This window comes from Chiloscyllium plagiosum, unplaced genomic scaffold (assembly GCF_037043375.1).
Source record: "Chiloscyllium plagiosum isolate Xiang-an unplaced genomic scaffold, Cpla_swu_hap1 HiC_scaffold_25, whole genome shotgun sequence".
Taxonomy (NCBI): Eukaryota; Metazoa; Chordata; class Chondrichthyes; order Orectolobiformes; family Hemiscylliidae; genus Chiloscyllium; species Chiloscyllium plagiosum.
In genome coordinates, this window is record NW_028270163.1 from 38,743,033 (window position 1) to 38,760,312 (window position 17,280).

Sequence of the window (17,280 nt, forward strand, 5' to 3'; positions counted from 1 at the left end):
CTAGGTGAATTTACCATGCTTTATGATATCTGAGCTTTTTAGGCCAAATTTGATTTGAATTGTTAGTCATTAGACAATCTAAGCTGATGTCTAACTACAATTACTCAGTATCCTATTATTCAATCCTATCTAATAGCAATACTCTCATGTTCTATGTAGCTCAGCAGCTCTATGGTAGACAAAAATCCATCTAAAACTTGCATTTTTTAAAAACTTCAAATATTAGAAACGCTTACAGTATTAAACTTTAAAATTTAAGCTTTGACAAACTCACCAAAATAGTCTGATGGCCCCAATCTTCCAACTTCAACAAACTCTTCATTTTCTGACCTGCGCTGTAAAACAGCTGCAGTACCCTAAAACACAAATTTCAAAGTATATTTGAAGCATTAATATTGGAGGACAGGGAAAAAAATCTGTGGCTGTAGGAGCTGCTTTTATTTTTGAATTCTATCTTTTTTTGAGGTATCTTCAATGTTGGAGCTAATTTCCTCAAATTCTAGAAGCAGTAATTATTGTTTTATAAGCTGTTGCAAAACTTTGGGTAAAAAAAATCAAAAACATCAGCACTTTAAAAGGAGGAAAAAGAGACAAAGACAGTAACCACATGGGAAGTGAATCAAATGGAGAAATAAACTTGGAGAGCAGTCTGACCCAGCAGTGAACCTATACAGCTGACTGCCTCTGCTGTTTGGTTTCTGAACATGACAGTTGGTCTAAGAAAATAAACAAGCAACAAAATTCACAGTTGACCTTGGAGAAACTTGTGTGGAGAAACTCACAGCAGGGGAGCAGCTACCTGCCCAGCTTTTAAAAATGTAACCTTCAAAGTTTGTGAAAAGATTTGTAGCTCTGGTGCTCGTTCTTGTGGCTCTGTTCGCTTCTGTGATCTTTCCTCCGGCATTTGTAGTGGTTTGAATCTGCCGCTTCCGGTTGTCAGTTCCAGCTGTCCGTTGCAGTGGCCAGTATATTGGGTCCAGGTCGATGTGCTTATTGAATCGAATCTGTGGATGAGTGCCAATCAATAAGCACATCGACCTGGACCCAATATAACAGCCACTGCAACGGACAGCTGGAACTGACAACCGGAAGCGGCAGATTCAAACCACTACAAATGCCAGAGGAAAGATCACAGAAGCGCTTCACAGGAAGCTCCCAAGCACTGAGGATGTCACCTAGACAGGGGACAAAACGTCTGCAACACAAATTCCCAGCTCGGCGAACAGAACCACAACAAAAATGTAACCTTGGTGGGTTTTTTTTTGTAAAGCTCCAAGTGAGTAGAGTGGGTTCTTGTTTGATTAAATGTTTTTATTGAGATCTCTCCCTTGATTGAACTTTAAAGTATAAGCATAGGCACTAAATTAGCTTGGAGCAGTGTTTTGACAGCAATAAGATGCCACAATTTTCTGGGTCTGTGGCTTGTTAAGACGCAAAGATGGCCTGTAACAGAGTGATGTGCTCTTCCTGTCAGATGCGGGAGATTAAGGATAATTTCAATGTTGCTGATTATGCTTGCAGAAAGTGTTTGGTTGAGAATCCTATTGGATCACATGGATCAGCAGGAGTCAATTTACAGGAACTGGGGTGTGATGGATGGCAGTTGCAGGAAGGGAGAAAAAGCACAGATAGGTAAATAGGCTACCTCCAGTAAAGGCAGAAGAGAAAGGCAGGTAGTGCAGGAGTTTCCTGTGGCCATCCCCATCTCAAATAAGTATGCTGTTTGGGAAAACATAGAGGTGATGGATTCTCTGGGGAATGTAGCACTGGCAGCCAGGTTTCTGGTACCGAGACTACTTCCAATGTAAAAAGGGGGATGTCGGGTTCCAAGTGATCAATTGTGACATGGAACAATCTAGTCAGAGGCACAAACAAGCATTCCTGCCATCAAAAGTGAGACATCAGAATAGTGTGTTGCCTCGCTGGTGCCAGAATCAAAGGATATCTCAGAGTGCAGAATATTCTCCAAGGGGAGAGGGACGAGGAAGTCATTGCACACATTGGAACTCACAACATAGGAAGAGAAAAGGTCAAAATTCTGCCGAGCTGATACAGAAAGTTAGGCAGGAATTTAAAAAGGAGGTCCTCAAGGGTAGTAATATTTGGATTACTCCCAGTGTCACAAGCTAGTGACGGTAAGAATAGAGGATAGAGCACATGAATGCTTGGCTGACAAGCTCATGGGAGGGGAGAAGGAATCACACTTTTGATTCACTGGAATCTCTTCTGGGGTATAAGTGACCTGTATTAAGAGGACGGATTGCTCCAGATTTGGAAGGGACTAATATACTGGTGGGGAGATTTGCTAGAGCTGCTCAGATGGATTTAAGATGGAGGAAGATGGTGAGACTGGTGCAGTTGGGAAAGTGAAGTCAAACAGTCAGCACAGACAGGATCAAAGCAGAGAATGGGGTAGAACTAATAAATTAAACTGCATTTATTTCAATGCAAGAGGCTGAACATAAAAGGCAGATCAACTCACGGAATGACTGGGAACGTGGGACTGGGAAATCAGTGATTAGAGAGGCATGGTTCAGGGATGACCAGAACTGGCAGCTTAATATTCCAGGATACAGATGCTGTACAAAAGGGGAGGAGGGGGCAGAACAGGAAGGGGAGCAGCGTTTTTGATGAGGGATAACATTTCAGCTGTACTTAGGAAGGATATTCCTGGGAATATGTTATTTGGGTGGAACTGAGAAATAAGAAAGGGAAGCAGTCAGAAGGCAGAGCAGAAGTGAGCGTAAGAGTACCATAGCTTGGGGATCGCAGCCTAGTCAGTGGGAAGCTGTCGGAAGGCAGAGCAGAAGTATAAGAGTACCACAGTTTGAGGGTACTCTAGCTGTGAAAAAAACTGGAGTGACATCACAGGGAGGCAGTGACCTGACTGGCTGGTGGGAAATCTGCACTAAATTCAAAAAAGAACCAATAAATTTAATTAACTCAAAAATTCTGAATTAATAAAGTTATTAAGCATAAATGGCAGGACAGGTAAGATGCTGCAGCTGTATGATGTGGGAGCAGGCTGATCCCATTGCAAACTGCAGTGACCACATCTGCAGTAAGTGTCGATTTGCTGGAAGAACTCCGGCTCACAACTGATGAGCTTCAAACACTGCAACACATCCCGGAGGGGCACAGTTGCCTGGACACTTTGTTTCAGAAGGCAGTCACACCATGTAGATTAAGTACTTGAAATTTGGTCAGTGGCCAGGGACAACAGGGTGCGACTGCAAACAAGGCAGGTAGAGGGATTCTGCAGTCAGGATAAGGGAAAGGGCTGCAGGGAGGATGAGCCAACTAAACACTACACCATGGTACAGGAGGGGCCATTCAAGAGGAGGTAGCAAAAAGACAAATGGTTGTTGCAAAGGATTCTATATTTGGAGAATAGACAGTATCCTTTGTAAACAGGATTAAGAGTCTCTCGTGGTGCATTGCTTGCCTGGTGCCAGGGTAAGAGTTATCTCTGGCTTCAAAGGATATTGAAGAGGGAGGGGGAGGATCCAGTTTTTATTGTGGTCCACGCCAGAACAAACAACATAGGCAAGACTAAGAAAGAGGACCTGTTTAGGGATTATCAGGAGCTAGGAATAAGATTAAAGGAAAGGTCCTCAAGAGTTACAATCTCCAGATTACTGCCCGAGCCACATGCAAATGGGCATAGGGATAAGAAAATAAGGGAAGTAAACACATGGCTAATAGTGCTGTGGGAAAGAAGGGTTCCTTTTCATGGGGCACTGGCATCAGTATTGGAACAGGAGGGATTTGTACTGCTGGGACACAGTCTCCATCAGAACCAAGCTGGGACCAACGTTCCAGTGAAAAGGGTAAATAGGCTGGTGAACAGGACTTTTAACTAGAAAGTGGGGAAGGAGGGAAGGGTAAAACATTCCCCAATGTGAAACAAAGCAGCAGATTAACATCTGTCGGGGTGGATTCAACTGCATGGAAAAATATGAAAGAAAGGACAGGGAAGGAGAATTCAAAAGATTATTAAAACCTCCAGTACAGACACAACAGGAGTGTATGAAAAGTGTCAGCAATCGACTTCAAGCACACTGGACAAATGAAGGACAATGAGAAGAGGGATACTTAATACAGAAGCTGTTATGTCTGAATACATGCAGTAGAAGGTAAATGAGCTTGTGGTGCAGATCGAAATTGGCAGATATGACATGGTGGGCATCAGAGACATGGCTGCAAGGGCTTGGAAGCTGAATATCCAACTATATACATCCTATCGAAAAGATAAGCAGGTGGGCAGACAGGGTGGGGTTGCCTTACCAGTATGAAATTAAATCAGTAGTAAGAAAGGAAGTAGGATCAGATGGGCGTAGAACGTGTGGACAGAATTAAGGAACCACAAAGGTTTTAAAAACACCATAGCTAGTTATGTAAAGGCCTCCAAACAGTAGCCAGGGGTTGGGGTACAAGATACACCAGGAGATAGAAAGGGTGTGTAAGACAGGCAAAGTTATAGTGATCATGGGAGATTTAAATATGCAGGTGGACTGGTTAGTAGTGAATTGTAAGAAAAGGAATTTGTGGAATGTCTACGAGATGGCTTTTTGCAGCAGCTTGTGGTGGAGCCCACTAGGGAACTGGCAATACTGGATTTAGTGTCGTGCAATGAGGCAGACTTGATAAGGGAGCTTAAGGTGAAGGAATCCTTAGGAGACAGTGAACAACATGATTGAATTTACTCTGCAACTGGAGAGGGAGAAGATAGAATCAGAGGTAGTGTCATTACTGCTGAATAAAGGCAACGACAGGGTCGTGAGGGAGGAGCCAGGCAGAATTGACTGGGAGAGGAGCCTCGCAGAAAAGACTGTGGAACAGCAATGGCAGGTGTTTCTGGGAGGAATTCAGGAGACACAGCAAAAATTCATACCCAGGAAAAAGCAGCATGATACAGGGAGGACGAGGCAACCATGGCTGACTCGGGAAGTCAGGGATAGCATAAAAGCAAAAAAGAAAGCATATAATGTGATGAAGGGCAGTGAGAAACCAGAGGATTCAGAAGCTTACAAAGACCAGTGGGCAATAGAAAGAGAAAGAAGGAGGGAGAAGACTAAATGAGGGTAAGCTAGCCAGTTTTGTTCAATATATAAAAGACAAGAGAGCCAAAAGTGGACATTGGGCCACTGGAAAGTGACGAAGGAGAGATAGTAATGAAAGAAGAAGAAAATGGCTTAGGAACTGAATAATTACTTTGCATCAGGAAGATGGTAATATCCCAAAATTCAAGACAGTAGGGGGGGAAGAACAGAGTATGGTGGCCATCACCAACGAGAAGGTGCTAGAAAAACTGAAAGGTCTGAAAGTAGATAAATCACCTGGACCAGATGGACTACACCTCAGAGTCCTAAAGGAGATAGCTAAAGAGACTGGGGAGGCATTAGAAGTGATCTTTCAGGAATCACTGGAGTCAGGGAGGGTCCCAGAGGACTGGAAAATTGCTAACGTGGCATCCCTGTTTAAAAAGGGAGTAAGACAAAAGATGGAAAATTACAGGCCAATTCGCCTAACCTCATTCATGGGTTAGATTTTGGAGTCCATTGTGAAAGATGAGATTTTTATATACTTGGAAGTGTCTAGTAAAATAGGGTAAAGTCTGCATGGTTTCATCAAGGAGGCCATGCCTGAAATCTGCTAGAATTCTTTGAGGTAATGAGCAGGTTTGACCAAGAGCCAATGGATGCTGTCTACACTGACTTCAAGAAGGCCTTTGACAAAATGCTGCACAGGAGGCTGCTTACTAAGATAAGGGCCCATGGTGTTAGAGACAAGGTGTTAGCATGGATAAAAGCTTGGCTGTCTGGCAGAAAGTAGTTAGGAAGGCAAATGCAAAGTGGGCATTTATTTTGAGGGGACTGGAATATAAAAGCAGGGATGTATTTCTGAGACTCCATAAGACTCTGATTGGACCACATCTGATCAGTTTTGGGCCACATGTCACAGGAAGGATGTACTGCCCCTGGAGCAGGTACAAAGGAGGTTCACTAGAATGGTCCCAGAAATGAAAAGATTAACATATGAGGAATGTTTGAGGACTCTGGGTCTATACTCTATGGAGGTTAGAAGGATGAGGGGTGATCTAACTGAAGCATACAGAATACTGAATAGGCTGGACGGAGTACATGTTGGGAAGATGTTTCTATTGGTAGGACAGACAAAGGCACAGCTTCAGAGTAATGGGAAGACCTTTTAGAATGGAGATAAGGAGAAACTTCATCCAGAGGGTGGCTAATCTATGGAATTCACTGCCACAGAAGGCTGTGAAGGCCAAGTCATTGAGTATATATAAGACAGAGATACATAGGTTCTTGATTGTAAAGAAAATCAAAGGTTACAGGGAGAAAATGGGAGAATGGGGTTGAGAAACTTATCAGCCATAACTGAATAGCGGAGCAGACTCTGGGCTGAATGGCATAATTTCTGCTCTTCTGTCTTATGACATCTGATTGGTATGGACAAGTTGGACCAAAAGGTCTGTTGCCATGCAGTACAGCTCTATGTCTCTATCACTCAAGGTTCTGAATATTCCAAATCTCTACCACTCAGCTTTGACTTTGGGAATTAGAACAACTCCTAAAATTATTGCTCAAAAAGTCTAACAATAGTGCACTGTATTCTCATTGTAATGTGTGTTACTAACAAGTGACAATAATCATACTCAGTGGCTCAGTTGGTCACGTTTACCTTTTATTCTCAAGATCCTGGGTTCAAGTCCCATTCCAATTAATCTATTGAATTCTTTACAGCAGAGGGCCATTGAGGCTGGGTCATTAAGTATATTCAAGGCTGAGACAAACAGATTTTTCATCAAGGGAATCAAGTGTTATGAGGAAAGGACAGAAAAGGGAGTTGAGGATTATCAAAACAGCCGTGATCTCAATGAATGCTGAACAAACTACTTTTCTTCTGGTAATATTACCTGAAACCATCTTGCAGAACTTGCAATTCCAGTCACCATACTATATGAAGGCAGGATGTAAATGCATTGGAAGGGGTACAAAGGAAATTCAACAGGATTCAATGAAGACAGGCAGGATAAACTTGGGTTCTTTCTTTTGGAGCAGAGAAGGTTGAGGGGAACCTGACAGAGGTGCACAAAATTATGAGGGGCATTGACAGAAAGCAGCTGTTCACCTTAGTTGAAGGGTTAAATACAAGAAGCACATTAAACAACCAGTCATTCAATAGTTCATGCTCAAATTAGTTATTTTCTAAAATTTTAATTATCCCTACCTCCAAAATAATGAAAAATTCATCGCCTGGTTCTCCTTGCACAACAATCTTCTGTCCATCTTCAAACTGTACTGGTTCCAATGCATCAGCCACAGTCAAACGCTCCCATTTATCCAGAGATTCTAAAAGGGAAAATTTCCCTTTATATTCTGAACAGCATTAATTTAATAGCCTTTTTCCCCCCCTCAACAAGCACACAATTTTTCAACAAAATGATCTTTATGGACTTCAGTAAGGCGTTCGACAGGGTTCCCCATGGGAGACTGATTAGCAACGTTAGATCTCATGGAATACAGGGAGAACTAGCCATTTGGATACAGAACTGGTTCGAAGCTAGAAGACAGAGGGTGGTGGTGGAGGGTTGTTTTTCAGACTGGAGGCCTGTGACCAGTGGAGTGCCCCAAGGATTGGTGCTGGGCCCTCTACTTTTTGTAATTTACATAAATGATTTGGATGCGAGCATAAGAGGTACAGTTAGTAAGTTTGCAGATGACACCAAAATTGGAGGTGTAGTGGACAGCGAAGAGGGTTACCTCAGATTACAACAGGATCTGGACCACATGGGCCAATGGGCTGAGAAGTGGCAGATGGAGTTTAATTCAGATAAATGTGAGGTGCTGCATTTTGGGAAAGCAAATCTTAGCAGAACTTATACACTTAATGGTTAGGTCCTAGGGAGCGTTGCTGAACAAAGAGACCTTGGAGTGCAGGTTCATAGCTCCTTGAAAGTGGAGTCACAGGTAGATAGGGTAGTGAAGGCGGCATTTGGTATGCTTTCCATTATTGGTCAGAGCATTGAGTACAGGAGTTGGGAGGTCATGTTGCAGCTATACAGGACATTGGTTAGACCACTGTTGGAATACTGCGTGCAGTTCTGGTCTCCTTCCTATCGGAAACATATTGTGAAACTTGAAAGGGTTCAGAAAAGACTTAAAAGGATGTTGCCAGGGTTGGAGGATCTGAGCTACAGGGAGAGGCTGAACAAGCTGAGGCTGTTTTCCCTGGAGTGTCGGAGGCTGAGGGGTGACCTTATAGAGGTTTACAAAATTATGAAGGGCATGGATGGGATAAATAGACAATCTTTTCCCTGGGGTCAGGGAGTCCAGAACTAGAGGGCATAGGTTTAGGGTGAGAGAGGGGAAAGATATAAAGACGACCTAAGGGGCAACTTTTTCACGCAGAGGGTGGTACGTGTATGGAATGAGCTGCCAGAGGATGTGGTGGAGGCTGGTATAATTGCAACATTTAAGAGGCATTTGGATGAGTATATCAATAGGAAGGAAGGATTTGGAGGGATATGGGCTGGGTGCTGGCAGGTGGGACTAGATTGGGTTGGGATATCTGGTCGACATGGACGGGTTGGACCGAAGGGTCTGTTTCCATGCTGTACATCTCTAGGACTATGAATACATTTTGCATTAAAAACTGACAAATTTGTGATATTATAATGTCCTCCACAGAATATTTAAAAGTATTTATGGAATTATTGCCTTGCCTAATATTAGAATATATTATATGCCCTGGCACATTTTGCTAATTTTCTGTCAAACAGTTACTAATGCAGTATGCTTCATTTTAGAGTCTGAATTGATCAAAGTGGGCATAAAACAGAAGTCTTAAATTGCACAATATAAGTAGCAGGATAAGTAATCCAGTTAGAAGAGAGTTTGTCTTAAAAGTGGTTGAAAAATAGTTTATGGCACCTTTTTGAACAGAAATATTTTCAGCGTGGAAGCGAAGAATTTAATCAAGTCTATAAATTGTATGTCTGTTCTAATTATGCGTTGTGTAAGCATACAACATATACACATTGTTTGCCACATTTATCCAGAACATACATGGCTACGCTAAAATGTTATTTATTGGTTGTGAAGTACTTTGGGACTTGAATATTACAAAGGGATTGTGTAAACAATTTATTTCTTCAAACTGCTTTAAAATTGCGTGTTGGTCAAGATTTTTGCAGAGGGAAAAAGAACATACTTACCTAAAATGGAGACCTTACTAAGGAACTCCTCATACATCTTTCTCTTTCTCAAGGTACTTCCCTATAAAAGGAAACATTTCAGTAATCTGGCATGTTAACAAAACTCAACTTTCCAGCAATTTTACTCAGTTAAATATTTTAAATTAAAATTTTTCAACAAGTTGATATACGAAAAATATTCTTAAAGACTATTTTCATTTTAAGAGGTAAACATGAACACTATATATTGCATTTCACCTCTGACACATGCATAAATAATGCTCAGTTATCAATAACACTATAAAAGCTTAGTGCTGAATATTCTTAATTTGTACATATTGTTGGGACAATTTTGTGACATGTTGCTAAAGACTCTTAACACTGGTATTTAAGTGCCAAATATTGTCACGTAGCTTGAAGAAACAGCAAGTGGAGTTATAGAAAGGGCACACATGGTCTTGACTCTAATGTTAAGGGTAAGCAAAAGTTGAGGCTTCAATGCTGGTTGGCTAGCAAAATGATCTCAGCACAGGATTTATGATTAAGCATGCAAATTAAAGGTTAGACTGTGGGAAAAGCTATTAACACTTTTCCCACTGATCGAAAGTTGCAAATATTTGGCTACAAGTTTTAGTTGTGGTAACACAAGTGCACACATTGGTTAAGTGTTGCAGAGATTACCTGCAAAGGAAATATAAAAATAGTGGTTCATCACTGAGGACTATGCACAAGCCGAGGAATAGCATGTCACAGAACACTAGCGATCAGTAAGTGTGCCTCAGCAAACGTTTATGAGCAAGTAGCAGAATACTTGCCAGGAGATTAGCATTTGTGTTGGACATCACCTATTGATGGGGATTTCTCCCTGTCTGAGGGGTTGCCATAAAAATTCAATAGTGACTAAATTAAATGTCACAGATTGACAATTAAGATAAAGTTCAAAAATAGAGATGAGTATTAGAATCCAATATTAGGACTAAAAAGTAATAAGAGTAAACAGTCTTTGCTTGACACTCAGTAGCAGGCTGTTGCAAAGTGTGCAGCTACTGTAGTCTAGCTAGTCTAGAAGTTGAGGGTTGGAAAGAAGTTTAAGATTCAGTACAGCTTAAGCTGCAAAAAAGGTTTGTATAGATTACGTTGACTTGACTAAAATCTCCAAAAGCATCACGAGTCAAGGACTATATTCATGAATTAATCTCAGGCCACATTTCAAAATGTGGCCTGAGATTAAAACAAGTTTATAAGTAACTTTTGTGCTCTTCAATTCCATTTCCCTAAAACTAAAACTTTGCAAATACCCCCTCCTCAATAATAGGAACTCAGCACAAGTGTGAAAGATAAAGCTTAAGCATTTGCAAAATTCAGCCAGAAGTCCCAAGTGAATGATCAACCTCCGCTCCCTCTAGACATCACCAGCATTACGGACGACAGTCTGCCACCAATCAATTCACTCCAAGTGACATCAAGAAATGAATAAGTGGATACTGGATACCTCAAAGGCTATGGGTCCAGACAGTGGTACTGAAGAGCCTGCTAGCCATATGTTTTAGGACAGCTACAACACTGGCAATATCTGACAATGTGGAAAACTGCTCAGGTATGTCCAGAACATAAATTAAAAAAAAGGACAAATCCAATTTAGTCTATTACCACATATCTCAAATCATCAGTAAAGGAATGAAAGCAGTATTAACAGTGCTATCAAATAGCACAGCAACAATTGTCTCATTGTCAACCAGTTTGGGTTCTGTCAAGGCCAATCAACTCCAAGCCTCATGACAGCCTTGGTTCAAACATGCACAAAAGAGCCGAATTTCACAAGTGAGGTGAGTTGACTGTCCTTGACATCAAGGTTGCATTTTACAGTGCGATCTCAAAATGCCCTAGCAAAATTAGTGTCCATGAAAATTAAAGTGATATTTGCCACTGGTTGGAGACACATCTAACCCAAAAAATTACAATTATGATTGTTGGAGGGGAGTCATCTCAGTTTCAGGACATCTGAAGTTCATCATGGTACAATCCTAGGATCAACAATCTGCTATTAGCGTGGGAGTTCCAGGATTCTGACCAAGTGACAGTAAATGAATGGCAATGAAGTTCAATAAGTCAGAATGGTGTCTAGCTTAGAAAGGAACTTGCAGTTAGCAATTTTTCCACATTCTGCTGCCCTGGTTCTCCTGGATGGTACAGGTCACAGATTTGGAAACTGCTGTCCAAGGAGCCTGGCCAAGTTGCCACAGTGTTTTGGTAGCTACACTTTGTATGGCTGGTCAGAGTTCAGTTTCTGGTCAATAATAACACCATAAGATTTTGAAGGGGGAGTCAATAATGGCAATGCTGTTCTATGTCAAGGGGAGATGACTGCATTCTCTCTCACATGAGATGGGACTTGCAGCAAATGTTACTTTCCACTTACAAGCTCAAGTCTGGACGTTCTCATGATGCCATGCTTGCAATAAAGAGCAGCTTGATGGCAAACATCGAATAAGAAAGAGGTGGCAAACATTTGAAGTAGAAAAAGTCAAGATCATGGAAAGACAGCATCATTAATTTTGGATTGCTCCAGATTTGTGGGGTGATGATGGTATAGTGACTTTGTTGCTGGACTTGTAAAGTTTTGGGGACCTGGGTTTGAACCATACCATAGCAAACAGTGGAATCTGAATTTAATAAAAACAATCTGGAAATAACAATTTACATGACAATCATGAAGCCATTACTGACTGTTTTAAAAACTCACCTGGTTCATTAACATTCTGTAAGAAAGGATAACTGCAGGCCTTACCTCATTTGGTTTACAATAAACTCTAGAACTATAACCGATGTAATGGGCTCGCAACTGCCCTGTGAACAGGAAGTAAACCATCCAGACATAAACTAGACTAGAAATGACATCAGAAACTCAGCCATATTGACTTTCAAAATCCTCCTGACTAACATCTGGGGGCTAGTACCAAAATTAGGAGAGCTACCTCATTGAATAGTCTAGCAACAGTCTGGCAGAGTCATATCATGGAATCATATCATGCACACAATGTCTCACCAGCAGGACAGGCCAAGAAGGGGTAATACAATAGTGGTACACAGTCAGGAGGGAGTTGCCCTGGGAATCCTCAACATTGACTTAACATTTCATGAAGTCTCACAGCATCTTCTGCAGATTACCAGCTACCATGGGGATATGCTACATGGGGTAGATTTTGAACAAATCTAGCAATTCAATCACAAAAGGCTTTGGGCCACCAGTAGCAGAACTCTACTCCAAAACAATCTGGCTTATATGCCAGGAGGCTGTACTATACTACCCTGGTTCTATGAGGAACAGAAGAGGGCAAGCCAGAAGCAGCTCAAGGTATATCTAAACATGCGACACCAATCCTGGCAAAGCTACAAATTAGCACCACTTGCATGGTAAATAGCATTATCAACAAGCGATAAAACAGGGCTAGGTGGTTTGACAACCTACAGCTCAGATCAAAACCCTGGAATCACATCCAGTCATAAACAGTAGTGGACAATTAAACAACTTACTGGATGTGGCAGCTTTACAAGTAACCAACCCTCAACGATGGGTGAGGCCATTCTATTAATGTAAAAGATAAGGCTGAAGTATTTGCAATAATCAGCCAGAGCTGTCTAGTGGATTATCAATCTTGGCTTCCCCCGGAGCTTCCCAGCATAACAGATTCTAGTCTTCAACCAAACATTCACTCCATGAAATATCAAGGCAGCATTGAATTCTGCAAAGGTATAGGGCCCTGACAACATTCTAGCAGCAGAACTGAAAAATTATACTCCGAACTGTTACACCTCTAGCCAAGCTGTTCCAGTACAGCAACAACATTGGCATCTACTCAATACTATGGAACACTGCCCAGATAGAGTCATAGAGACGTACAGCATGGAAAGAGACTCTTTGGTCCAACTTGTCCATCATGACTAGATATCCTAAACTAATCTAGTCCTGATTTAGAAATGCCGGTGTTGGACTGGGGTGTACAAAGTTAAAAATCACAATACCAGGCCACAAAGACCCACATGCACACATATACATATAAGTTTGTGGGGTGAATTTGTACTTGCAGAGTTACATTGTACTTTGCTCAAAAACTGCATGAATTCATGTAAAACTCTGTTAACTCACTTTAGATTAGAATCAGTCGAAACATTATGGCACAGAGAATACAGGGGCTAACACCTTCAACATATTGTCTGGCTAACACCAATTGTTACAGTTAACCTGAGAATGTAAACTTTTTTAAAAAAAGTTTTGTGATTTACTCATGAAAGAAGTGAAACTATCAGTATTCCAACAGATGAAAGACTCAACAAACAATCAAGGTATTTTTCAATGTATAATTTCAGTTACATCACACTGTAAACTTTTGCTATAAATTCTGTGTCTGACAATCGTGTCCTCTACAACCACTTGAAGGAGGAGCGGTGCTCCGAAAGCTAGTGCTTCCAATTAAACCTGTTGGACTATAACCTAGCATTGTGTGATTTTTAAACTTTGTACACCCCAGTCTAACACCGGCATCTCCAAAGCATGATGGATGGAGGTCATCAGTGCTATCAAACAGCATTTGCTTAGCAATAACTGGCTGGCTGACCGTAAATTTGGTTACACCAGGGTTACTGAGTTCCTGAGCTCATTACCACCTTAGTTCAAGCATTAACAAAAAAAAAGGTGAACTCCAGAATGTGGGGGGGGGGGGGGGGTTGGGGGAAAGAGGAGAGAAGGGGGGAAACAGGGCATGACATCAAGGCCACATTTAACATCAAGTTGGTCTTACAAAACTAGAGTCAAGGGCATCAGAAGGAAGGCTCTTTGCAGGTTAAATGCATAATTAACACACAGAAATATGGTTTTGGTTGTTAGATGTCAGTCATCTCTGCATTACTTCCCCAGAGTAGTGCCCTAGGCCCAATTGCTTTTAGCTGCTTCAATGGCCTTCCCTCCAATGCAAGGTCAAAAGTGGGAAAGAGTTTGCTGATGATTGCAGAATGTTCAGCACAATTCATGAGACTGCTTTAGTATCTGCAGACTATGTCCAAATGCAGCAATAATATCCAGATTTGGACTGAAAGTGACCAGTAACATTCATACCACACAAGTGTTGGGCAAAGAATATCTCCAAAGACAGCCAACCTAAACATCACTATTTGACATTCAATGACAATAACATTATTGAATCACTAACATTATCCTGGACATTACTGTAGATCCAGTACAGTTCCTGGTCTGTCATATAAATACTTTGGCTTACAAGAGCAGGTCAGAAATTAGGAATCCAAGTGAATCACCTTCTGATCCCTCAGACTGATGTACAAGGCCCAGATCAGGTGTGTGATGGAATATACCAGACTTCTATCAGACCCATGACTTGTCTAGATGAGTGAAGGTCCAACAATCAGCTGGACACCATCCAGGACTAAACAGTCTGCTTGACTGGCATTAGTCACAAAAGATTCATTCCTTCCATCACCAACAGTTGCAGAAATAAGTACCATCTACAAGACACACTGCAGAAATTCACTAAAGTTCCCTCGACTGCAACTTACAAATCCACAACTAATTTCATCTCCAGAGGTAATAGCTACATGGAAATACCAGCACCTTCCAGGCCCTCTTCAGGCAATTCACCATCCAGACTTGGAAATACATTGATGTTATTTCAAGGTCACTGGGCCAAAATCCTGGAATGCATTCCCAACATCAAATGCACGGCAGCCTCAAGAACATCTAGAGATTGTCAACTGGTGCTGGCCCAACAAGTGAAACCCACACTGAAGAATAATATAAAGCCTTTCTTCCAATTTGAGATAGATCCATACAAAAAAAAAAGCAGCTTCTAAAATATCTATAAATGCAGCTAGTTGTCACCAATTTTGTTGCAATTATCAAACCCCAATGATAAGCATATGTTGATTAGAAAATATTTTGGAAAATAATAATTAAATTCAAAAATGTTGATTTACAGTAAGCAAAGCAATATTGTATGCGCTGATCACTGTCTTACCATTAAAATTCTCCTATAACTATCCCGGTCAATACCCCACAATTTCACATTGGTCTTTGCTCTGACAGTTGCTGCTCTTGGGGTTCCATAAATCAGTGCAAGTTCTCCAAAACTGCCACCTTCCCCAATGCTGGTCACCCATTCATTGTTAACGTAAACCTAAAGCAAAAGGATTCAACAAATATTAAAAATTAGAATCCAACCAGTTTCAACTGTCACTCAACATTTGAAATTTATTTAATTATAGGGTATTATGAACACAGCAAATGATAGATGAAAATTAAGCTGTTTAGATCTATTCGGCATATAGAAATATTTTGAAGCATTATAATGGAAATAGCATTCAGATGTTCAACGCACTTTTCTCTCAACTTATTAAAATGACAAGTTTTATTAAAATCTGAGCATAGAACTTAGTTCGTTGAAAAATTTACACTGGGTTTGCATTCCTATAAAATTGGAGAGGCAGTAAATAATGTTGCCTTTACAGCTCGAAACCGATTTTCTTCGATATTAGCATGGTAACAAATTTGTGACATCCCAGAAGCAATAGGTTACTAAAGAAATAGAAACACTACCTTTAGTAAAAAGAAAATTCTCATTTGCAACATACACAGCCTTCCTACTAGTACCACACTTAGGATCAACTGACATAAGTGATTCAGCAATTATGGCAATTCCCCCAAGAATTAAGTACCAAATTTTCTAACTTTGGCAGGGTGCCACTGTGTCCATCAGTTCCTAATCTCTTAGATCTTACTCAGCCAGAAAAGTCTACTTACTAAACTATAGGAGAAAATTGCAAACTTTAATGTTAACCTGTCTGACAAACAGTGGACACTTCTTGAGTACTGTGTTGCTATAAGCATTGTAATGAAGTTGTACATGACTAAACGTCTCAAATCCTGTGGTATTGATACTATGAGAAAACTTCCAGATTTATATACCACAGCTTGATATAGATGTGCAGCCTGATGTTAGGCTTACCACACAAGGACTGTTATTACATGAGGGCATGTATAATACATTGCCATAAAACCTGTATCCAAAATTAAAAATTCCAGCTTGTACCAAGTTCCAAAAATTAACAGAAAGCAAGATGTGCCAGTCAAACAATGCAATGGATGAACCTCTGCACACCTAGTTTGAAATAGTAGGGCCAAACTAAAAGATTCCACTGTTTTATATTGATTCATTCAAAACTTACATCCATCTCTCCTTGATCAATGACATAGAAGTTGTCCCCTTCATCACCTAAGGGAACAAAAATATATAATCAAAATTTCTGCATAGTATAACAGTTCAATGAAAACGTAACGCTATACAAGTATTTTTAAAAGCACTTCCTCCTCACCCCAAAGAACATTACTTACCCTCAACACTGCTCCCATCTCACCACCCTCTCCCCAAGAACTGATCTAGTTTAAAGTCTCTCAATTTCCTTCATTAAATAGAAGTTTGATTGCAAACTCCAAAAGCTATCAATATACCAGTAGATTCCTGGCTCTGAACTCATTTCATTCGCTAAGAATTTAAATCTCTAATATGCATCTTGTCTCTCAAGTAACTGTGGTTTCTACATGAACTAGTGTAAAACACTGGAGGCCATACAATCCATGCTTTTGTCAGCTCTTTGAAAGAACAGTCCTATACGTGCTTTTTTTTTCCCCAAGACCTGAAAAATTTTCCCTCAGCAAGTACTTATACAATTTAAGCATGAAAGGTGTTATGGCATTTGCTGCTTCCAGCATTTCAGGCAGTGTATCCCAGAGCTTAACAATTAATCCTGTATTTTATTTTTGTCAAGGGTGTGGTCCTGGAAAAGCACAGGTCAAGCAGCATCCAAGGAGCAGGAGAATCAATGTTTTGGGCATAAGCCCTTCATCAGGAATGAGCCTTGTGAGCCCGGAGGCTGAGAGATAAGTGGAAGTGGGGTGCGGTTGGTGGGGACGTAGCTGTGAGTGCTATAGGTAGATGAAGGTGGGAGAGAAGTTGATGAGGTTGGAGAGGAGGGTGGAGCAGATAGACGGGAAA

General features: G+C 40.9%; 1 protein-coding gene across 1 annotated transcript in view; it reads right to left on the reverse strand.

The window, feature by feature from the left end:
* LOC122562176 (cAMP-dependent protein kinase type I-alpha regulatory subunit) overlaps positions 1 to 17,280 on the reverse strand; it is a 48,551-nt gene that overhangs the window by 4,264 nt on the left and 27,007 nt on the right. Inside the window, exons 5-9 of the mRNA XM_043714796.2 lie at positions 16,454 to 16,500; positions 15,247 to 15,405; positions 9,242 to 9,302; positions 7,255 to 7,376; positions 275 to 356 (exon numbers count right to left, since the gene is read on the reverse strand). Coding sequence (XP_043570731.1) covers positions 275 to 356; positions 7,255 to 7,376; positions 9,242 to 9,302; positions 15,247 to 15,405; positions 16,454 to 16,500 — 471 coding nt within the window. The remainder of the gene's footprint in view (positions 1 to 274; positions 357 to 7,254; positions 7,377 to 9,241; positions 9,303 to 15,246; positions 15,406 to 16,453; positions 16,501 to 17,280) is intronic.